The sequence below is a fragment of the Lotus japonicus genome, chromosome 4, assembly GCF_012489685.1.
Source record: "Lotus japonicus ecotype B-129 chromosome 4, LjGifu_v1.2".
Taxonomy (NCBI): Eukaryota; Viridiplantae; Streptophyta; class Magnoliopsida; order Fabales; family Fabaceae; genus Lotus; species Lotus japonicus.
In genome coordinates, this window is record NC_080044.1 from 5,093,884 (window position 1) to 5,117,836 (window position 23,953).

General features: G+C 36.9%; 2 protein-coding genes across 4 annotated transcripts; one reads left to right on the top strand and one right to left on the bottom strand.

Annotated features, from left to right (window-relative positions):
- Nucleotides 1-10,444: 10,444 nt before the first annotated feature.
- On the top strand, nucleotides 10,445-13,124 carry LOC130710955 (transcription factor bHLH25-like). Of its 2 annotated transcripts, XM_057560357.1 has the most exons (5): nucleotides 10,445-10,571; nucleotides 10,787-10,863; nucleotides 11,156-11,590; nucleotides 11,878-12,246; nucleotides 12,600-13,124. In XM_057560357.1, the coding sequence occupies exons 1-5, from the start codon at nucleotides 10,568-10,570 to the stop codon at nucleotides 12,672-12,674; spliced, it is 960 nt and encodes a 319-aa protein (XP_057416340.1). In that variant the 5' UTR covers nucleotides 10,445-10,567; the 3' UTR covers nucleotides 12,675-13,124. The 2 variants fall into 2 exon arrangements, with proteins under 2 accessions (XP_057416340.1, XP_057416339.1); XM_057560356.1 differs by lacking the exon at nucleotides 12,600-13,124 and having other exon boundaries at nucleotides 11,878-12,514.
- A 217-nt stretch (nucleotides 13,125-13,341) lies between these two features.
- Nucleotides 13,342-16,903, bottom strand: LOC130710954 (malate dehydrogenase 2, peroxisomal). Of its 2 annotated transcripts, none has more exons than XM_057560354.1 (10): nucleotides 16,776-16,903; nucleotides 16,545-16,628; nucleotides 15,835-16,050; nucleotides 15,128-15,442; nucleotides 14,801-14,890; nucleotides 14,519-14,602; nucleotides 14,058-14,093; nucleotides 13,888-13,977; nucleotides 13,700-13,794; nucleotides 13,342-13,604 (listed from the first exon to the last, which is right to left on the bottom strand). In XM_057560354.1, the coding sequence occupies exons 2-10, from the start codon at nucleotides 16,614-16,616 to the stop codon at nucleotides 13,532-13,534; spliced, it is 1,071 nt and encodes a 356-aa protein (XP_057416337.1). In that variant the 5' UTR covers nucleotides 16,617-16,628; nucleotides 16,776-16,903; the 3' UTR covers nucleotides 13,342-13,531. The 2 variants fall into 2 exon arrangements, with proteins under 2 accessions (XP_057416337.1, XP_057416338.1); XM_057560355.1 differs by having other exon boundaries at nucleotides 16,788-16,805.
- Between the last annotated feature and the right edge of the window lie 7,050 nt (nucleotides 16,904-23,953).

A 23,953-nucleotide genomic window follows, 5' to 3' on the forward strand; every position in this document is an offset into this window, starting at 1 on the left:
CTAAGATTCCGAGTTCTTTGCATGATGAAAATGGACTATATGTGCATAGACAGAAAATTTTACAAATCCTATTGATTTTATTTTTTTCCGCGTTAGGTCAGAGTTAACGTAAAATGCCTTTGATCCTCATCTTCTTGGTGGGGCTTTGGTTGACAGGTAGCTGCTGGAGGTAGAATACATGAAGTACAAGGACCATAAACTATCAATTGAGACTCGAGTTGAGGATCTCATTATCAGGATGACTTACTGAGGAGAAATGCCACTTGCATTTCGTGTTGGTGCCATATAGATCGAGGTGGTAGATAACCATGAGGATCTTCCAAGGAAAAATTGGGTCACGACATGCATCATCTAAACTTCGTAGTATAATTTGTCAATGAATATGAGCAATTGTAGTAGAGTAAAGATCGAAAATACCCGAACAACCATAATAAACATGGAATGATAACTGCGTCTGATTTTATGGATTAAAACCCATAGTGTGAATATCAAACTCACGGTGACCTGCTCTCTCATTCAAATTTTGAGCCTCCAACAAAGTTGGTAATTGCCATTGTTGTATAGGATTAGCAGTGCCTGAACGAACATCCCACACACACATGTAGCTAGTTAACCCGCCAGCCACAAGATTCTGATCATCGCTGCCATAATCGTTGCCATCAAAATATTGGATGTTGCGGTTGGTGGGTCAACTAGCTACATGTGTGTTTGGGATCTTCGTTCGGGCGCTTCTAATCCTATACAACAATGACAATTAACAACTTTGTAGGAGGCTCAAAATTTGAATGATAGAGTCGGTCACCATGAGTTTGATATTCACATTATTGGTTTTAATCAATAAAATCAGACGCAGTTATCATTTCATGTTTATAATGGTTGTTCGAGTATTTTCGTTCTTTACTCTACTACAATTGCTCATAATCATTGACAAACTGTACTACCAAGTTTAGATGATGCATGTCGTGTCCCGTGTTTCCTTAGAAGATCTTCATGGTTTCTACGACCTCGATCTATATGGCACTAGGACAAAATGCAAGTGGCATTTCTCCTAAAAAAGTCATCCTGGTAATAACATTTTCAACTCGAGTGTAAATTGATTGTTTAGGGTCCTTGCACTTTATGTATTCTACCTCCAATAGCTACCAAGAAACCAAAGCCCCGCCAAGAAGATGAGGATCAAAGGAATTTTACGTAAACTCTAACCTGACACGAAGAAAAAAACTCAACAGGATTTGTTAAATTTTCTGTTTATGCAAACATAATACATTTTCATCATGCAAAAAAGGACGTAGGTGTCATTCATAATCAACCAAATCACAGATTTATCAGAGCATATATTACATACATAAATTAAACATGCTATTACAAAATTTGTGTGTGTGGGATCTTCATTCGGGCAATACTAATCCTATACAACAATGGAAATTGACAACTTTGTTGGAGTCTCTAAATTTGAATCAGGGAGCTGGTCACTGTGACTTTGATATTCACACCATTGGTTTTAATCCATCAAATCACTACCTCAGAACATACACGACACAAATCACTCTCTCTATTGTTTGAGTTTCCAACAACTTTGGCTTGTGGACATCGTTTAATTATTGGGTGTAGCACCCCTTGTGCTTCTGTTTAGTGTTAATTCACTTGGCTTTTCAAAATAAAAATTCTCTCTACATATGGGTTCAGAATGAATAAAAATACGTCCTTTTCAATCATTCCTTCGATCCAATGTTTGTTTCAATGACCCACAATGGCTGATTTTTCTTCAGCTCTCTTGCACACAATGGATAAGTAGGAGATTGTGCACTCGGTGGTTTAAAAGGTGAGGATTGTCGTTGAGACAGGGTTTGTGACGACGAGGCCATTGTCAAGGAGTAGGAGGAAGACGATGGGTACTTGGTGAGTTACGTGTATGGAGAGGGAAGGGGGAGTCGAGGTTTTTCGTGATGGATGCGCCGTCGCCGGAGCTAGATGTTCTGATGACGGTGAAGCTTCCGAGGCTAGTGTCATATGGTTTTATCAAGACAACTTGGTCATGCTGCAACCTTTGATGATGCACGAGTTATATGGTATTTCATCATCTTCGCTCCGAATTTTCTTTCTTTAGGAATGAGTATAACATTTGGAATTTTAACGAGTTATATTAAACAAATGAATATTATGCTTTTATTTTAACGAGTTTAATGTATTATGTCTTTAGGAAACAAGTCTCTAATTTTAAACGTCAACATGATTTGTCTTGGATTTTTATCTTTAACCAATTTTAATGTATTATATCAAATAAATGTTGAAGAAACAAGTTTCTAATTTTGAAACATCAACTTGATTTTTCTTGGATTTGTTTTAAGAAATTACGTCAAAGGAATGCATTTTATCTTCACATTTTGCAATTGAGGATATTCGAAAAATTTGTTTGGCCTACATCCCGAAGGATACTACTCAAAGTTGCATTAACTGGGGGTTGGTTGTTGTTGTTGTTGTTTAGTCGTCGCCCTTGGCCCTTCGCATCGCTACTCGTGGTTGGGTCACTTGAGCTGACCTATTCCAGGTCCGACCATGTGGTCCCTGCCTAGGCTGGTGCAACGCCTGAATTTGTCTCACGTCCATAGGCGGTCTCGATTGTGTGTTGGGAACTTGGTGACTGCTTCTTGTGTCCACACCCCACGCTCCTTCTTCGGGATTGGGTATCATCTTCCTCCACAATAATAAATTCTTGGACTCTCGCCTTCAGCTCCGACATGTCTTGTGCTGGTCGCCTTGTTAAATCACTTTTTAAGGAACTAGCACTCACACGATGTTTGACAGCCGCCACACAAACTAAGGGATTCGTGTCTTTCATCTGAACATATACTTTCGAAATTGCGTCATGTACGTCTGTATCATCCTCTTTATACTTAGGATTTGTTTGGTAGAGAAGAGAGAGATAGAGAAGAGAGAGTAGAGAAGAGAGAATATGGTTAGAGAGATATAAGTGAGACATAGAGTTGATTTTGAAGTTGTTTTGTATAAGAGAGATAAGAGAGAAAGTTGGAAGAGAGAGTATTAACTTTTGTGTAAAATAACAATTTTATCCTAAATATAAATGTATTCAAAATTAATTCTAAATATATTTTTATAAATATAATAATATATTTTTTAAAATATGTATTATATTAATATGTATAATTAATATATATTTATATAGACATATAATTATATTGGTATATAATTAGGTTATTATATATGATTATTTTGTATATAATAATTTTAATTGGTTCATAGGCATTCACGGAAGTTAAGCCTCCCAGACCATTTCTTCCCAGTTTGGCAATACTTGAAAAAGTGCAAGGGCCCACATGTTTGTTCCCTCTCTCTATCTTCCTAATTTCTAAACCAAACGCGGGTGCAAAGTGTTTCTCTGCTCTAACTCTCTCTCTGCCTTCTCTCTTTATTCAATCTCTGCGCAAACAAACAGAGCGTTAATGTATGTTACGTACGAAAAATAGTAGTTAGTTTCAATTTATTATTATTTTTAAAAACTTCCGAAACATGTGATTATTAATTCAATTAAAACTATCTTGAACTTAAATTACTATATGAAGTTTTTTTAATTTTGTTTAAATATTATTAATAAATAATTCATATTATTATTAATGTAAAATCCATGCCAATTTTACTTGTTATGATTATTATTTATTTTTTACGTTAATTTGTAATTAAAAATTAAAATAATATTAATGTTAAAATATAAATATGAGAACATGAAAAGTTTTGTTATTTGTAATTAATATAATAAATAATATAAATAGTAAAAAATATTAATTAATATTATTATCAATGTGGAGGTCAAGTCAATTTTACTTTTACTTAATATTATTGTAATTATTATTATAAATAAGAAATATTCAAATGTGATATTAGTTATAATTTTAATAATAATATTTTACGATGAGGAATTGAGAAAGTTTACAATGAGTAATTAATATAATTAAAAATATACAATGTTATTAATAAGCAATTACAACTGTTATTAATATATAGGTCAACTCAATTTTATTGTTATATATATACACACACATGTAATTAATAATTGAAGTAATATTAATGAATAATATAAAATGTTATTAATAACTAATTAATATTATTATTATTGTGTAGGTCAAGTCAATTTTAATTTTAGTTATTATTATTATTGTGATAAATATTATTAATATAAAATTATCAAGTTGTGATATTAATTATAATTTAATAAGAGATACTGTGTATTTTTATTATTAGTAATTAATATAATGAAAATTATACAATGCTATCAATTAGAAACTACAATTGTTATTAATGTATAGGTCAAGTCAATTTTGCTTATATATATTGATGTTTTATTTTTCCAAAAATCAACAAAATTGATTACATTTCTTACTTTGTGTGTTTCTTCTCATCCCGAACTATTATATAAGAACAACTGAGTGTTAATGTTAATTGTAGACACAACCTTGCAAAAGGAATAAGGAATCACCATCCTTCTTGTTTTTTCGATCTTCCCTTGTGCGACACATTTGTTCAAATATGTATTCCTTTTCACTCGGAAGTATCATTGGCAAATATCTTATCATCTTATATGTCTAACTCATCTCTCAAATCTTATTGCTTTCACTAAACATTTCATCGTTTTCAACATTTGGTAATGAGTGATGCTTCATTCCATTCACAGTCACATTAGAGGCCAACTTAGCTTTCCCCATAAACTAAAGGTAAAAACTTTTTAAGATTACTTGAAGGGTGAATTTCTTGTTCTGTTATTCTGTGAATCTGGCAATGAATTAATTTCTTGAATTCAACACATGTTTTTAGTGTTAACCTAGTGGGATAATCAATAATGTATGTAATCGTAGTTTTTTACAATAGATTTTTGTGTTTTTTCATATGGCTTTTTCATTACTAGAGGGTCCACTTGTAGCATCTAAGATTCCGAGTTCTATGCATGATGAAAATGGACTATATTTGCATAGACAGAAAGTTTTACAAATCCTATTGATTTTTTTTTTTTCCGTGTCAGGTCAGATTAACGTAAAATGCCTTTGATCCTCATCTTCTTGGTGGGGCTTTGGTTGACAGGTAGCTATTGGAGGTAGAATACATGAAGTGCAAGGACCCTAAACTATCAATTGACACTTGAGTTGAGGATCTCATTACCGGGATGACTTACTGAGGAGAAATGCCACTTGCATTTCGTGTTGGTGCCATATAGATCGAGGTGGTAGATAACCATGAGGATCTTCCAAGGAAAAATTGGGTCACGACATGCATCATCTAAACTTCGTAGTGTAATTTGTCAATGAATATGAGCAATTGTAGTGGAGTAAAGATCGAAAATACCCGAACAACCATTATAAACATGGAATGATAACTGCGTCTGATTTTATGGATTAAAACCAATGGTGTGAATATCAAACTCACGGTGACCTGCTCTCTCATTCGAATTTTGAGCCTCCAACAACGTTGGTAATTGCCATTGTTGTATAGGATTAGCAGCGCCTGAACGAAGATCCCACACACACATGTAGCTAGTTAACCCGCCAGCCACAAGATTCTGATCATCGCTGCCATAATCGTTGCCATCAAAATATTGAATGTTGTGGCTGGTGGGTCAACTAGCTACATGTGTGTTTGGGATCTTCGTTCGGGCGCTTCTAATCCTATACAACAATGACAATTAACAACTTTGTTGGAGGCTCAAAATTTGAATGATATAGCCGGTCACCATGAGTTTGGTATTCACATTATTGGTTTTAATCCATAAAATCAGACTCAGTTATCATTCCATATTTATAATGGTTGTTCGAGTATTTTCGATCTTTACTCTACTACAATTGCTCATAATCATTGACAAACTGTACTACCAAGTTTAGATTATGCATGTCGTGGCCCATTTTTCCTTAGAAGATCTTCATGGTTTCTACGACCTCGATCTATATGGCACTAGGACAAAATGCAAGTGACATTTCTCCTGAAAAGCCATCCTGGTAATAACATCCTCAACTCGAGTGTTAATTGATTGTTCAGGGTCCTTGCACTTTATGTATTCTACCTCCAACAGCTACCAAGAAACTAAAGCCCCGCCAAGAAGATGAGGATCAAAGGAATTTTACGTAAACTCTAACCTGACAAGAAAAACATATTCAACAGAATTTATAAAACTTTATGTCTATGCAAACATAGTCCATTTTTATCTTGCAAAAAAGGACGTAGGTGTCATTCATAATCAACCAAATCACAGATTTATCAAAGCATATATTACATACATAAATTAAACATGGTATGCGGGATCTTCATTCGGGCACTGCTAATCCTATACAACAATGGAAATTGACATCGTTGTTGGAGTCTCTAAATTTGAATAAGGGAGCCGGTCACCGTAAGTTTGATATTCACACATTGGTTTTAATTCATCAAATCACTCCCTTAGACCATACACGACACACATCACTCTCTCTACATATGGGTGCAGAATGAATGAAAATACGTCCTTTTCAATCATTGCTTCGATTCAGTGTTCATTTCAATGACCAACAATGGCTGATTTTTCTTCACGTCTTTTGCACACAATGGAGAAGCTGGAGGTGGTGCACATGGTGGTGGACAAGGTGAGGATTGTCATTGAGACGGGGTTCGTGACGAGGAGGCCATTGTCGAGGAGGAGGAGGAAGACAATGGGTATTTAGTGAGTTACGCGCATGATGAGGGGAAAAGGGAGTCGAGGTTTTTCGTGATGGATGCGTTGTTGTCGGAGCTAGATGTTCTGGTGACGGTGAAGCTTCTGAGGCTAGTGCCGTATGAGTTTCTTCAAGACAATTTGGTCATGCTGCAACCTCTGATGATGCACAAGTTTTATGATATTTCATCATCTTCGCTCCGAATTTCCTTTCTTTAGGAATGAGTATAACATTTGGAATTTTAACGAGTTATACTAAACAAATGTTGATTATGCTTTAATTTTAACGACTTTAATGTATTATATCTTCAGGAAACAAGTTTCTAATTTTAAAACATCAACATGATTTATCTTGGATTTTTATTCTTAACCAATTTTAATGTATCATATCAAATAAATGTTGAGGAAACAAGTTTCTAATTTTGAAACATCAACTTGATTTTTCCTGGATTTTTTTTAAGAAATTACATCAAAGGACTGCATTTTATCTTCACATTTTGCAATCGAGGATATTCGAAAAATTTGTTTGGCCTACATCCCGAAGGATACTACTCAAAGTTGCATTATGTGGGGTTTGTTGTTGTTGTCGCTCAGTCGTCGCCCTTGGCGGCACTACTGGTGGTTGGTCACTTGAGCTGACCTACTCAAGGTCCGACCATGTGGTACTTGTCGTTGTTGGTAAGGTCCCAGCCTAGGCTGGCGCAACGGCTGAATTTGTCTCACGTCCACAGGCGGTCTCGCTTGTGTGTTGGGAACTTGGTGACTATTTCTTGCCTCCACACCTCACGCTCATTCTTTTGGGTTGGGTTTCATCTTCCTCCACAATAATAAATTCTTGGACTCTCGCCTTCAGCTCCGACATGTCTTGTGCAGGTTGCCTTGTTAAATCACTTTTTAAGGAACTAGCACTCACACCATGTTTGAAAGCCGCCACACAAACTAAGGGATTGTCGTCTTAAATCTGAACATATACTTACAAAATTGTGCCATGTACGTCTGTATCATCTCGCCGTCCTGCTGGCAAGCATTAAAGAGGTTTACGGTAGTAGCCTTTTGCACATGGTTTGCTGAAAATTGTGTTGAAAACTTGGTTGACAAATCTATGAAGTTTCTAACTAAATAGGGCGGTTGTTTAATGAACCAAGTCATCGTCCTTCCTTTGAACGTCGAAGGAAAAAACCTGTACTTTACCGCGTCCGTGGCACTGCCTACCACCTTCTTAGTGTTGAAATAGCATAGGTGGTCCACCAGATCAGAATCTCCCGAATACATATCTAATGTAAGTGTCTGAAAATGCTCTATATATCTACCTCTGCAACCGTTAGTGAAAAAGGTTGGAATTCCACCACATCCCCCGCCTAAATGAGTTGTCCGTGACAGAAATCCTGCATCTGACATAAATACTCCACCTGAGCCTGCAGGTGATCATTCTGCCTTTGCACCTTATGTATGGTGTCCAGAACTTGACGTAGGTCTGCCGACGTCACCTCCTGCTGTAGATCTAGCCCAGTTGGATCGCCACCGCCCACACCCAGATATGGATCTGGAACACCCTTTGGCCGAGCTGGCCCAAGCGTAGCCTCCTGCTCCATCTGGACCTCCGGCTCCACAACTGGTTTAGATCGCTGAACCCCATCCAGTAAACGTCCCTTGTGCCGCCCTTCAACACCGTGCACTCGTCTGCCAACATGCCCCCCAACTCCCAAGCTACTATGCCATAAATAAGGTAAAAGATCCTTAGTATAATAAATGACCTCTCTTATATAGTGGGAGTGATTTGAAACCCTAGCCTATTTGGGTTATATGGCCTCCTAAATCCTCGACCCAACAACCCTTGCCCAAGAATTATCATAAGTCTGGTGCCTATTGGGCGCTCCCTATCCCATGCATGGGTGAGGCTGCCCTATGTAGGTTACTCGTTCAGCCTCAGATCGCCAAACGCCATCCACGCCTCGCCTGATCGGTTTCTCCTTACGCTCTTGGTCTGGACGGGTCCTAAATAGCTAGGGCCCGCTGAGCCCAATACTTTTTTTCGTCATAATCAAATGAAGAATAAAAATACATGGATATACGTTTTTTACGGGACATATTCAAATAAAGACTTTAGTGATGGGTTTTAAATATCAACCGCATGTGAATGAAAAACCTATGTCGAGGGATCAATTCCTTTACGTGGTAGCTATGAGTTTTAACTAATAAACGTAGAATGTATTGCTGGTATGTTCTACTCATAAACAACTTGTAACAAAACTGGACTCAACGATTCTAACGATCGCAAAAATATCTCTCTTCTTACTACGTACCTCTAGTTTGAGACTGTGGAGATTTCTTGGTCAGTGAAGGAATTGAGAAGATTGACGCAAACCACGATGGGGCCACAATTCCTTGGTCCTTCTTTCTCTAAATTGAATAAATGGAAATAACAAAGAAGTAAATGTCATATATGCTCAATATGACCAAGTGAGTCAATATTCGCATTTTACTTAACTATTAACACCCTTTGACTTTCTATAGTTTTTGGGTACGTCTTTTCACATTGATCCCATTTGCAAGTGATTATGTAATCAACCTTATATGGGTAAGTTATTTTCAAAAAAAAAGACCTTATCTGGGTAAGTTTCTTCGTAAAATGCTTTGTTTAATTGGTCGACGTATGTTATAATATTTGAGTAATATTTATGTAACTTGTGGACTTATGCACAACTTAGGCGCAAAGATGCTATAAGATTAATTTATTAAATTATATTGTTCTCAGTCATAATCAAATGAAGAATAAAGATACATGGACATAACCGATAAAGATTTTGGTGATGGCTTTTAAATATTAACTAGATGTCAATGAAAAACCTATGTAGAGGGATGAATTCCTTTACGTGTGGAAGCTATGAGTTTTAACTAATAAACGTAGAATGTAGTGCTGGCATGTTCTATTCATAAACCATTCTAACCATCACAGAAATATCTCTCTTCTTACTACGTACCTCAACCTCTTCGATATTGAATTCGAATGTAACTTCGTTAAAGCGCGTACTCTTGTTCAATTAATGGGCCAAGTTGCCAACTATCACTGGAGTATAACTTTTCCACACACGCCACTTACAATTGGCAACATACTTGTAAATGTCAATGAAAACACTATAGCATTCCCCTAACCATAGGGAAAATTGCAACAAGAAGACAAAGTGTTAATTCATGACGAGTATCTACTTACCTAGGCCTTCATTATATTGTTATTAACAGCTAGTAGTTTAAGATTATTGGATAATAAGCTTTCAATGATAAGGACCTAGAAAATAAGAGATAATCGAGAAGGTAGTACGTGTAAGTGAGAAAACAAAGCAAATTAATATGATAAGGGATCCTTTGATTTGGTAATCACTCCAATTTAATTTCAATGATGACTGGTTGGGGAACAACCCAAAGTCCACAAAACAACAAAAATGGGAGGGTATGGTTTTGTCATCTTGAAGGGAGCCTCTAAATATAAAATGTGTTATATCAATTTTATGTTACTGTGAATATTAGAAAACTATGGTTATCTAGCATGTTTAAATCAACTTCTCTTACTTCAGAAACAATTCCGACACTAAGAAGCAACCTACAGAAGTTTCTACCCAAAATTAATTTTGTTTTGTTGAGGGAGACAGGGTAGCCCTCCCCAACATGTTTTTAGACTCAATTGTAGAAGAATTTCCAAATATGATGTACTAATACGATTTCACATTAAAAAAACAAAACCCGTGACCATGTCGGTGTTCTATGCTGGGTAGGTAAGGACAAATGTTAACACAAGGAGGAAGCATATAAGCTGCAGCAGCTGGGGCATAGCAGACTCACATTAAGGAGGCCCAGCAACAAAGAAAGCTGCCACATCTGTTGATGAGTAAGCTTCTTATCAACCTTCACATTATTATTCATTAAGAACTTTAGACTCTTTGAGTGCATGTTCCAAAGAATATACTTGATTTGATAATGGTGTATGGGAATGAATTTCATGGTTTGCATATGGTGCTTTCTTTTTTTCTACAAGGCTTGATGGTCATTTTAACAGAAGTTACCATGACCTAGTTAGCTTACTCTTAATTACTTCTCTTCCAGGACATACCTTGAGCTCTTTTGAGTGCAAAGTTGGTTTTCTCATGGAGATTTCATCCATTACAGGGTTACCTGATCAGGTAAGACATATATCTCTTGTACATTTATTGTTTATTCTTGGAACTTGGAAATAGGCCAAATTCATTTATGTTCTCTAAGTTGATGGTGGCTTTATCAGTCATTTATTACATTGACAATGACAAAATTTAATATATATGGAGCCATTTAAAACATAATGAGTTAAACAAAATATGGTATTAGTTTGGAAAACAAATATTTAACAAAGGAGTGAAATATGGATATACTTGAATCTTTCTGGCTAGATTTTGGTTGATGAAATGTCTAGTAACATTCTGAAGGTTTTGTTAACAGGAAATGATGGGGGATCCTACATTACTCCATCAGTGGCACAGTGATGATTCTAGCTTGCTGCCAATGGCTGCTGCTTTTGGAGAGACTTTGCAACATCATTCATTCACTTATCCAAACTTCAACCTCATAACTCCCATGAATCAGTTTCAGTTGGGTTCAAATCACATGAGTCAGTTTCAGTTGGGGTTGCAAAAACTTAAGGATGAGATGGGTTGTCCAACAATCAATATCACAACTCCTCTGGACATGATCTCTCAAGGAAACCTTGAGGATCAAAACTATGTCTTCAAGACCTGCCAGGAGGATCACAAAAAGATATTGACACGTCCAAAACTTTCTCAACCTCAGGACCACATTATAGCTGAAAGAAAGCGGCGAGAGAAGCTCAGCCAGCAGTTCATTGCTCTATCTGCCCTTGTCCCTGGACTACAAAAGGTGCAAAAAGTTTAGTTATTGTGAATTTAATTTAGCTTTATATGATCTGTGTTTACTGCTTGCCTTTCATAGTAACTGTATATGTTGAACACATTCGAGTCTTTAGTATACGCATGAATATATAAAACGGTCGCGCTATTGGACATCCAGACGCCACAATTTGCTGTTGTCGCCCGGGTTTCACAAGAATAGATGTCCAACAATCATTTTCCTATAAATTTTGTCTGTTTATGTAGACTTATAAATAAATACATTAGTTTCTTTTTTATATATGTTTCTACTAACAGATGGACAAAGCTTCTGTTCTTGGAGATACTATCAAGTACCTGAAGCAACTGCAGGAGAAAGTGAGGGCTCTTGAGGAGGAGCAGAACTTGAAGAAAAATGTGCAGTCTGTGGTAATTGTAAAGAAGTCTCAACTTTCCAATGATGTTGAAAACTATTCTCTAGAATCTGGTGGTTCCTTTGACAAGGAACTGCCTGAAATTGAAGCAAGATTTTGTGAGAGAAATGTTCTCATACGAGTTCACTGTGAGAAGAGCAAAGGAGTGGTAGAAAAAACAATCCATGAAATTGAGAAACTCCACCTAAAAGTCATCAATAGCACTGCTTTGACATTTGGGAGCTGTGCCCTTGATATAACAATTATTGCTCAGGTAAATTTTGTACCTTCTAATGGCCCAAAGCTGGAAGTTCATACAAATCAATATATGAGAAAATCAATTGAGCTCCAATGTAGTATCTAGTATCTACCAAGGGTTTTATATGTTCAAGTTATATTTTTACCATTTTTGGATGCGAACCAAAGAACACTTATTGAAGCTTATTCAGTGCTTTTTTTAGTAGATAAGCTCCAATAAGCTTCAAAGAGCCTGTATCCAAACAGGATCTTTGACTACAATGAATGATTACAAACTTTCTCAATTTCTATCTATGCATACCTTTTCATTATTTTTTCCACCAAATTGTAAGTGTCTTTCAATATGGAAATTATTTCTGCAATTTGCAGATGGATGTGGGATTTTGCATGACAGTCAAGGATCTTGTGAGAAAACTACGTTCAGCTTTTACATCTTTCATGTGAGGATGTTCTTTTAGTTCATACTAAACTGTAGAAAGACCCCGAAAGCATGATAAAAATAGGAGTTAAAATCAACTCTTCAGCAATTTAAAGTTTCAGTTCTTCTGTAATGTTTCTGTTTACAAGGCCTGTGATGTCATCCATCCAAGCTTGCTGTGTTTTTGCATGGTAAACATGTTGACCATGTTAGTGCACTCAGCTAAAGCAGGAAATCTGGCTTCACTGGTTCCATATCCAATAATCATGTTGAATCTACTACCTCTTTTGCTGGGTGGTTTCTAAACAGGCCCACCCTGCTTCATTGGTATGATGAGGCTTTTTATTTGTCTTCTTATGTTGTGTGTCGGTCAAGTGTAAACTAATCATAAAAATACATGACACCAACTTTCTGTACTCAATTTGTAATCCTCAATAATTTAAGGAAGAAAGAAAGATCTTGAAATATTTATTCTATTTTTCCTCTGAAGTCCAGTCTCGCTTTAACAACAACAACGACAACACAACAACAATAAAAGCTTTATCTCATTAAGTGAAGTCGGCTATATATATGGATTGCACGACGCCGTTGAGCTCGATAACTTTGAGTATTATTGATGAGGTCATTTTTAACAATATCTTGCAATGTTTTTTTTACCACCCTCGGCCTCTCTTCACATGACTAAAGACCATATTAATAATCAACCATTCTCCCCGGTGCCTCCAAAGGTGGACCAATAGCTTTATTTGTAAAAACTTGAGTAAAAAAGTTATGTAATTCTCAACGCACTTATACAAAGTACTGTTCTTAAAAAAATCTAATATGAACAAAAGGGGAGTATTACACAAGATTCTTATAGGATGCTTCTTGCTATGACAAATCTCTAGTTTCTGATGAAGTCTATCCCCTTCTGAATGCTTCCAACTAACTCTCTCTTTGCCTTTTCCAGTCCAATCCTGTTAAGTATTAAACAGCAAAAGTTTCACTTCTTGTGTTTCTTATTGCTTCTAACAAAGAAAATAGGTAATAGTTCAATAAACTACTGTCATACCTTTCATACTCATTCAGGGGACCCAGTTGATATATCTCTTCTGCTCCAGCGCGACCGAGACGTACCTTGGTTGCAAAGAAGGGAAGTTCTGTAACCTATTGAAGACATGAGCTATTGTTAAATGAGATCCGAAATAGAAGATGATGAAAATATATGTACAAGGGAAAACAAGGACTTGAAAATGGCACCTGAGATTCAACAAAAGAACACTCCACCACCCCGGCTTCTCCTTTCAAACCGCGGAGGCATGAATTTGCAAACTTGGCAGCAGCATACGCCTACACATTAAGAGCGGAATTTCAAGTGGTGTTAATTGATAATGCTTGCAAGTGTAAAAATATGAAAACAAATTATTAACCATTGATAGTGTTGCAGAACCAGCTCCAGCTTTTGCCTGTAACATGAATAGTTGTTATTAGATTATGATGAATCAAATCACAACCAGATATAAAGAGTAAATAAGATTCTGTGTTTAAGATTTCTTCAATAAACTCATGGATATAAAAATAATGTAGAGCAACTTTCATACCTAATTAAGTCATGGATATTAAAATGAATAAATTAGAAGAATGCAGATGAGTTAGAAAATTTCGTTCAACGGAAGTTAAGAAAAACAAACACTTTCATCCTAATCCAACTACTTTGATACATGGACTTTTTTACCTAGGAAAGCCGCAAAAGTCTGTTAAATGTCATCCTAACTTCAATCAAAACATGCACTTAATTTATCAATATATTAATGCAAAACAAATCTTGTAAATCATACCTTTTTAACTCTAATCACATATTTAGGTTATAGCATAGATTTATGTGACATACCTCAACAACTTCTGTTCCACCATTTTGGATGCGATTTGTCAGATAATCAGTTTCTTCTGCAGTGAAGCTACTGGGAGGCTTAACCTGTAAAATCCAAGTTTGAAGAATGATTAGTGCCCTGTTCCACATGTATGTTTGTTTTTGGTTTATGCAAACACAAACGTGATTTCACATATCTCAAGGTACCAAGCAGAGAAATGAAAATTAGCCACGTTGAGATCAAAATTTTATCATTGACTTCAGTGTAATATATTTTAAAGTAAGGAAGTATTCTCTACAGACCTGTGACAAAAGAGGAAGTATTGTGACTCCTGCATGACCTCCCACCACTGGAACATCAACCTCTCTTGGATCAACTCCAAGTACCTCTGCCTGGAAGAGAACAACATAAATAAATTAGATTCTACTTTTTTAGCTTTTAATCTCCTTCTAGATATTTTAGTTCTGCAACATATTAAAAGAAAATTTAAGTATGAGCTACAGGTTCAGGCTGTTTGGATACTGACTGACATATTGTAGCTTATCTACTAAAAGATGCACTAAATAAGCTCCAATAAGTGTGGTTTGCATCCAAACATGTTCTATATAAAAAGGGGAAGCAATTCTTACCACAAAAGTATTTGCCCTTGCAACATCAAGTGTTGTGACGCCCAATAGTTTCTTTGGATCATATGTACCAGCTTTCTTGAAAACCTCAGCAGCAATTGGAACAGTGGAGTTCACTGGATTGCTAATAAGGTTAACAATTGCATTGGGGCAGCACTTGGCAACTCCTTCACAAAGGGTCTTGACAATTCCAGCATTTATTTTAAACAAATCATCCCTTGTCATTCCAGGTTTCCTTGGCACACCAGCAGGTATGATCACCAAGTCCATGCCAGTGAGTGCACTCTCAAGTTGAGGCTGCCCCAGAAAGCCACGAACCTAGAAGCCCAAAAATGTGTCATTAATTGAATTCATAAAAGCTAATAACATTCTTCAATCAGCCTCTCTTTCCTCAGAATCAATTTTGAAACTGAGAAGATATTCACAGAAACTTCTCCCCATAATCGATTCCGACTACAGAATCAATTGTAAAAGGATCCAACATAAATTTTGGCTATAAATAAATTCCTAGAACCTTAAAATAAAGATCCACTTAAAAGAAGAAAAAAAAAATCCATAGTGCCCAAGACAAACTTTTGGCTGGCATCTGCTTCAGCACAATAATAGTTAACTACTTAATTTTGTCATACAATTTGGTTGATACTCAACAATTCTGTGTGAAAACAAGAAAAAGGTAATAGCATTAGCAGCAATGATGAAAAAGAAATTACCACTGCACCAGTGTCCATGTGACTAACATCAGCTGTGACACCAGGGGAATTGACAACATCATAAAGATGAAGAACTGAAACCAATGGGTTCATCTTCATCAGCAGAGAAAGGGATTGACCAATTCCCCCAGCAGCCCCCAAGATTGCAACTTTGAATCCAGGTGCCCCACCCTTTCCTCTGCAGTTACCTCTCTTAAGAAGAACATCACCTCCTTCCTGCCATCACAAAATATACATAGCAATTCAAATACACATGATCAACCATCTTAATGTGTGTTCAGATACCAGTTGAGTGCAATGAAAACGGACTTTCATCGCAATCCATCAGAAGTGTTTTCATCCACTTTTTGTCTTGAAATTGATGCTAATGTCTGTTTACACCGGTGTGAACAGATATCCCAACATAGTTATTTGGCAACAAGGGAAAGACAAGTTTATCATGCAAGGAACACAAACCAAGATGTTTCCAAGTTAATAGTCAGCATGTTTGGAACCACTTTTTAATCTAGAGTCACATTTTCCCCCCACAAATGCTACTTTTAGTAGCTTCCCCCAAAATAATTTCTTCCCCAAACATGGAAACTAACTAAGTTTTCAAACACACAGAATCCAATGTTGAATTTCTAGCTTATTATTTATTTATATGTAAGTGCTCTTTACTTGGAAAGCTTTCAAGCCTAAACTATTAGTGTGAAAAATCTCAAAGATACCTGGAAATTTGAAGGGTTAAGATGTGCAGAGATTCTAGCAATGCGTTGAGTGGCTCCTGCATGTGCTTCCATTTCTATGCAGTACTAGAGAGACGGAGGGAGAAAGCAGTGTGAGTTGAAAAGTTGGAGAGTTATATATTGGGTGAAAAACAAGACAAAAATTGAGGGTGTAAAATAATATAAACAGAAAATAAAATGAATGGATGGAATATAAATGACAAGAATGAGAACCAAGAAATTGACATATATGTCCAATGTTTTTCCCTTGTATATGATTTTCTCTGATAATGAATTTTGTGTGGAGTGCTGTTTTCTGAGCCCTTATCCTATTATCTCATGCCTCAAATGAATGTGGCTCTCAGAATTTAAGCTAAGCTTCAGCCAATCTTTATTGGCGTTGTATGCTGCTAGCTATTTCAATTCCATACCGCTTCATTGGCAAATCATGTTTTTAAGAGAATAAAAAGACAAACTACTTGAACTAGATGTTTTATGCGATTGAATCACAATATTGTCTTGTCGTCTTGTAAAATAAAACTATCAATGGCTTATGTTTTAACTTTCCTTCAATAAAACCCTAAATTACCATCCTTGGAGAGGTGATTGCCTAGGAAGTAGGAACAAAAACAAGAACAATACAGGAAAGTCATGATTTATAGACAAGCAGTGTAGACATCTTATATACATCCAAAGTTTCACTGTTCACTCGGGGTGTATACACTATTCTTTTTTTAATAAAAGGGGTAGAATAGAGAGAAAACATCCAAATTATCAGGTAGAGCATCAATAACATGTAGAGGAGACTAGTAGAGGTTCACTCTTAAGTTGAAGCGACATAGATCTTTGTAAAAAAAGTTTCCCACCAACTGAGACTTTACTATACGAGTACATACACTATTTTAGGTATCTATGCTTTAAAATTACGGTAACCACATAAATATCTATAAGACATATGTTTTTGGTTTCTCTAAAATTAGGGTTCTTTGGTTTAGGTCCCTCTAAATAATTTTTTTTGGAAAACACCCTTAAATGGAAAATAATACTGAGGTTGCAGCCCTTGTCGTCACCTTCCTTCCGTCTTGTAGAGGGACCTAAACCAAAGAACCATGATTTTAGAGGGACCTAAGACCATGATAAAAATTGGGTTTTAGGCCCTCTAAAATCATGATTATTTTGTTTAGGTCTCTCTAAAATTATGGTTCTTTGGTTTAGGTCACTCTAGAATCATGTCATGTTAGCGTCCGTTAGGTGATTCAGTAGATAATGGATGGAAGGTGGCGACGGGAGCTGAAACCTGAGTATTATTTTCCAATTAGGGGTGTTTCCAAAAAAAATAATTAGAAGGGCCAAGAACCTTGAATTTAGAGGGAAGAAAAACATATTTAAGCCTATCTATAATAAAACATTATGTTTCATTTTTTCTCACTACTAAAAAACGGAATTAGTGGCGGATAAATTCCGTCACAGAGTGTTAAAAATCCCGTCACAAAACATGTTAGTGATGAAATTTATGATGGAATATCAACCATAACAGAAGGTCTCGTTGCTAACCATTTGTGACGGAATTTATGGTTTGTAACAAACTAGTGATAAACACTATCCGTAACTAGTAAGTGACGGATATATTTCGTCAATAAACAGTGACACTCTAACTGTCACTAATTTTGTTACGGATGACTTTTCATTATAAATTTGTTACGGGGAATCTCCGTCATAAATTTTTTGACTGAATGTTCCGTCACAAATTTACAATTTTTTTTTGTATTAATTTGAAATGACAATTGAACTCATTTAAGAAACCTGTAAAATATGAAAGTAAACCAACAAAATAAATCTCTAATGTGCAAGTTTAACAATTCATTCAAATTTCAAAGGGTTGTCTAAATGACTGTTAGAAGTTGTGGTTCTAAATTCTCTTGCTTCATCTATAAGCATTAACTCTTAGCCTATGTTAATTGCTTATGAGATAAGTTTGTAAGCCTACAAACTTTGACCAAGAGATATCAAGAATGCTGCTAACTTGTGCATGCTTTCCACCTCCTACTTGATTGCATGTTTCTCAAGTTGCACCTCATGCTTGCATGCTGCAAATGCTCCAGCTCCTCCTTGCTGTTTTGGGACGTGGCAAAGCAGGATTTAATCATAGCTTTCCAGCTCCTGCTTGCTTTTATTGGACGTGGCAATTGCTGCCCAATTTCCTTCACCCTTAAGCATTGGTTGGAGCCTATATCTATGCAGCAATCTGGCTTCTATAAGTGCATCACACATAGAGTGCATATACACGAGAGAGGATTCAAAGAAACATTGGCACATTGGCACACTTGTTTTGTGTCATTTGGTTTTTGGTGAGAATTCTAGTTTCATTTGAGAGAGTTATTTTGTGAGAAAAATATTTCTCTTTGTCCTCATTTTTATAAGAGGATTTGTTGTACTCTCCCTTTCACATAGTGGAACTTTGCTCGTGATCGCCCGTGGTTTTTTACCTCTCACATTGGGAGGGTTTTTCCACGTAAATCTTGTGTGTTCTTTTTCTTGCCACTTTACTTTTACTTCTCTTTAATTCTCAATTATCTCGATCCTGTGCTTCCGCATTGCGCTGATACCCTAACAAGTGGTATCAGAGCTCTTATTGAGAATTTCAAAATGTCTCCTAAATTTGACATCGAGAAGTTTGATGGCAAGATTAGCTTTTCTATTTGGCGAGTCAAAATGAAAGCCGTTCTTACTCAGGACGGATTAAAGAAAACCTTAAATGGAAAGGCGAAGAAGCCAGCTTCCATGACTGACGATCAATGGGACGAGTTGGATGACAAGGCGCTTTCAACAATCCAACTTTGCTTATCAAAAGAGGTTCTCCGCGAGGTGGCCAATGAAGCGACCGCCGCCGCATTATGGCTGAAGTTAGAAGCCTTATATATGACAAAGAGCCTCGCAAACAAGCTTCGTCTCAAAGAACGCTTATACACCATTCGTATGGTTGAAGGTACTCCTATTCAATCTCATCTTGATGAGTTTAACTCTATAATTTTGGATCTGGAAAATATTGATATTAAAATTGATGATGAAGATAAAGCTGTTTTGTTGGTTGTCTCTTTACCTTCTACCTACAAACACTTCAAGGAAATCATGTTGTATGGAAACAATGATACCTTATCCTTTGAGGATGTTAAATCTAATTTGTTGTCCAAAGAAAAGTTTGATCTTGAAGTTCATTCTGTGGACAAGGGTGAGGGCTTAAGTGTTCGAGGTAGAATTCAAGAAAAAGGGAGTACCAGTTACAAAAAGTCTAGATCCAAATCAAGGGGACGCAAATCCAACAAATTCTGTCGCTATTGCAAGAAACCTGGGCACGAGATTTCTGATTGCTTTATCTTGAAGAAAAAGCAAGAAAAGGGGAAAACTCCACAATCTCCTGAAGCTGCCAATATTGAAGCTGATTCTGACGGTGACATTACTTTATGTGTTGTCTCTGCTAATAAGAGGAGTAAAACAGAATGGGTTCTTGACTCCGGATGTTCTTTTCATATGTGCCCTTATAAGGACTTATTTACCACTTTTGAATCTCTTGATGGTGGTTTTGTCTTAATGGGTGATGACACCCAATTAAAGGTTGCAGGAATAGGAACTATTCGGATCAAGACCCATGTTGGTGTTGTCAGAACCTTTGCTAATGTCCGTTATGTTCCTGATCTGAGGCGGAACTTAATTTCTCTTGGCACTCTTGAGTCTCTCGGGTGCAAGTTTTCATCTGAAGGTGGAGTCCTTGAAGTATACAAATGTGCTTTTCCTTTATTGAAAGGTAACCGCGTAGGTTGCTTATATATCTTGTAAGGATCTACTGTGACAGGTTCAACAGCTGTATCATCATCCATGCCTGATAATGATGTCACCAAATTATGGCACATGCGCCTGGGCCATATGAGTGAAAAAGGCATGTATCTTCTGAGCAAACAAGGTCATCTTGGTAAACATGGCATCGGTAAGTTGGAGTTTTGTAAACATTGTGTTTTTGGGAAACAGAAAAAGGTTAGTTTCTCCACTGCAACTCACCGTACCAAAGGTATTCTTGATTATATTCATTCTGACCTTTGGGGGCCTTCTAAATCTCCTTCCTATGGAGGACGCCGCTATATGATGACTATTATTGATGATTTTTCCCGTAAAGTTTGGGTTTATTTTCTGCGGCATAAAAATGAGACTTTCCCTACCTTCAAGAAGTGGAAAACTCTTGTTGAAACTCAAACAGGGAAGAAAGTGAAGAAGCTCAGAACAGATAATGGATTGGAGTTCTGTAGTGGTGACTTTAATGAGTTCTGCGCAAATCATGGTATTGCTAGACACAAAACCATTCCAAGGAATCCCCAGCAAAATGGTGTTGCAGAACGGATGAACAGGACTCTACTTGAGAGAGCTCGTTGCATGCTCTCAAATGCTGGGTTATGGCATCGACGTGATCTTTGGACCGAGGCAGCATCTACTGCATGTTACTTGGTCAACCGCTCTCCACATTCGGCGCTTGACTTCAAAGTTCCAGAAGAAATTTGGTCAGGTAATCCTGTTGATTATTCTAAATTAAGAATTTTCGAATATCCTGCATATGCACATGCCAATGATGGTAAATTAGCTCCAAGAGCTGTTGAGTGCATATTTCTTGGTTACGCATCTGAATCTAAGGGGTATCGTTTATGGTGCTCTGATTCAAAGTCACAAAAGTTAATTCTTAGCAGAGATGTGACTTTTAATGAGGATGCATTATTATCTTCTGGAAAACAGTCTTTTGTGTCTTCTTCTACTAGTACAGATAATCTGCAGGGTACTAGCGAGAAGGTGGAGTTTGTATTAAAGCCTGCAGCTCCTGATGTCGATGTTCCATCTTCCTCTACAAATGAATCAAGCATCGATGATCAACATGCTGATGATGATCGTGATGATAGTACCAATTCTCCTATTCAACAACAAGGAGATGATTATTCTATTGCTCGAGACAGAACTAGAAGACAAATCAGAAAGCCAGCTAGATACACTAATAATGACAATTTAGTTGCTTATGCATTGTCTATTGCACAAGAGGTAAATGATGGCGTTGAGCCTGCCAGCTACACTGAAGCTGTTTCTTGTGTTGAGTCTTCTCAGAGGCTAGTGGCTATGAATGAAGAAGTTGAGAGTCTTCATAAAAACAGTACTTGGGCTTTGACAGAGCTTCCTAAAGGCAAGCGACCCTTAAGGTGTAAATGGGTCTATAAGAAGAAAGACGGCATTCCCGGGGTTGAAGATCCAAGATGCAAAGCACGACTAGTCGTTAAATTAAAGGCTTTAATCAAAAGGAAGGTATTGACTTTAATGAGATATTCTCACCTGTTGTTCGTCATACTTCCATTCGTGTTTTGCTTGCTTTTGTTGCTTTGTTTGATTTGGAATTGGAGCAACTTGGTGTAAAGACAGCTTTTCTACATGGAGAGTTGGAAGAAGAAATCTACATGGAGCAACCCGAGGGATTTATTGTTCCTGGTAAGGAGCATCTTGTCTGACGATTGAAGAAATCCTTATATGGCCTTAAGCAAGCTCCCAGACAGTGGTACAAGAGGTTTGATTCTTTCATGATTGGGCAAAGTTATTGCAGGAGTCAATTTGATGACTGTATTTACTTTCAAAATTTCCAAGATGGATCCTTCATATACTTGTTACTTTATGTTGATGATATGTTAATTGCATCACGTGACAAGTCTTTGATCCGGAAATTGAAAACTCAACTCAGTAATGAGTTTGAGATGAAAGAATTAGGTGCAGCAAAGAAAATTCTTGGTATGGAGATTCACAGGGACCGTCAAGCTGGTAAATTGTTCTTATCTCAACAGAAGTATATTGAGAGAGTGCTTGATAGGTTTAATATGAATGATTGCAATCCTGTTTCTACTCCACTTGCTGCACATTTCAAGTTATCTTCAGAATTTTGCCCAGACACAGAGGAAGAAATGAAGCGCATGTCGCTTGTTCCTTATGCTAGTGCAGTTGGCAGTCTTATGTATGCCATGGTCTGCACTAGGCCAGATTTAGCATATGCTGTTAGCATGGTAAGTAGGTATATGCACAATCCTGGCAAGAATCACTGGAGTGCTGTAAAATGGATTTTTCGGTATCTAAAAGGTACTTCTCATATTGGCTTGGTATTTGACAGAAGCATGGTTACAACCGATGATGTTGTAGGTTATGTTGACTCGGATTATGGTGGTGATCTTGATCGAAGAAGATCTCTTTCTGGTTACATCTTCACTCTCTGTAATGGTGCTATCAGCTGGAAAGCTACACTTCAATCTATTGCTGCATTGTCTACGACTGAAGCGGAGTATATTTCAGCAACAGAGGGTGTCAAGGAGGCTATTTGGCTTCGAGGTTTGGTCAATGAACTTGGTCTTACACAGGGTGTTCTTACTGTGTTTTGTGATAGCCAAAGTGCTATTCACTTGACCAAGAATAATCGTTATCACGACAAGACCAAACACATTGATGTAAAGCGCCACTTTATCCGAGATATTGTTGTTGTCGGTGAAATCTTAGTTGAAAAGATTCACACGTCTGAGAATCCAGCAGATATGCTTACCAAGCCACTTCCATATTCCAAGTTCCAGCATTGTCTGGACTTGGTTGGTCTCTTTAGTACTTGAGCGCCCTTCGGGGCTTTACTTGGCGATGAGCACTTGTCGAATTCGAACCAAGGTGGAGATTGTTAGAAGTTCTGATTCTAAATTCTCTTGCTTCATCTATAAGCATTAACTCTTAGCCTATGTTAATTGCTTATGAGATAAGTTTGTAAGCCTACAAACTTTGACCAAGAGATATCAAGAATGCTGCTAACTTGTGCATGCTTTCCACCTCCTACTTGATTGCATGTTTCTCAAGTTGCACCTCATGCTTGCATGCTGCAAATGCTCCAGCTCCTCCTTGCTGTTTTGGGACGTGGCAAAGCAGGATTTAATCATAGCTTTCCAGCTCCTGCTTGCTTTTATTGGACGTGGCAATTGCTGCCCAATTTCCTTCACCCTTAAGCATTGGTTGGAGCCTATATATATGCAGCAATCTGGCTTCTATAAGTGCATCACACATAGAGTGCATATACACTTGAGAGGATTCAAAGAAACATTGGCACATTTGTTTTGTGTCATTTGGTTTTTTGTGAGAATTCTAGTTTCATTTGAGAGAGTTATTTTGTGAGAAAAATATTTCTCTTTGTCCTCATTTTTATAAGAGGATTTGTTGTACTCTCCTTTTTACATAGTGGAACTTTGCTCGTGATCGCCCGTGGTTTTTTACCTCTCACATTGGGAGGGTTTTTACACGTTAATCTTGTGTGTTCTTTTTCTTGCCACTTTACTTTTACTTCTCTTTAATTCTCAATTATCTCGATCCTGTGC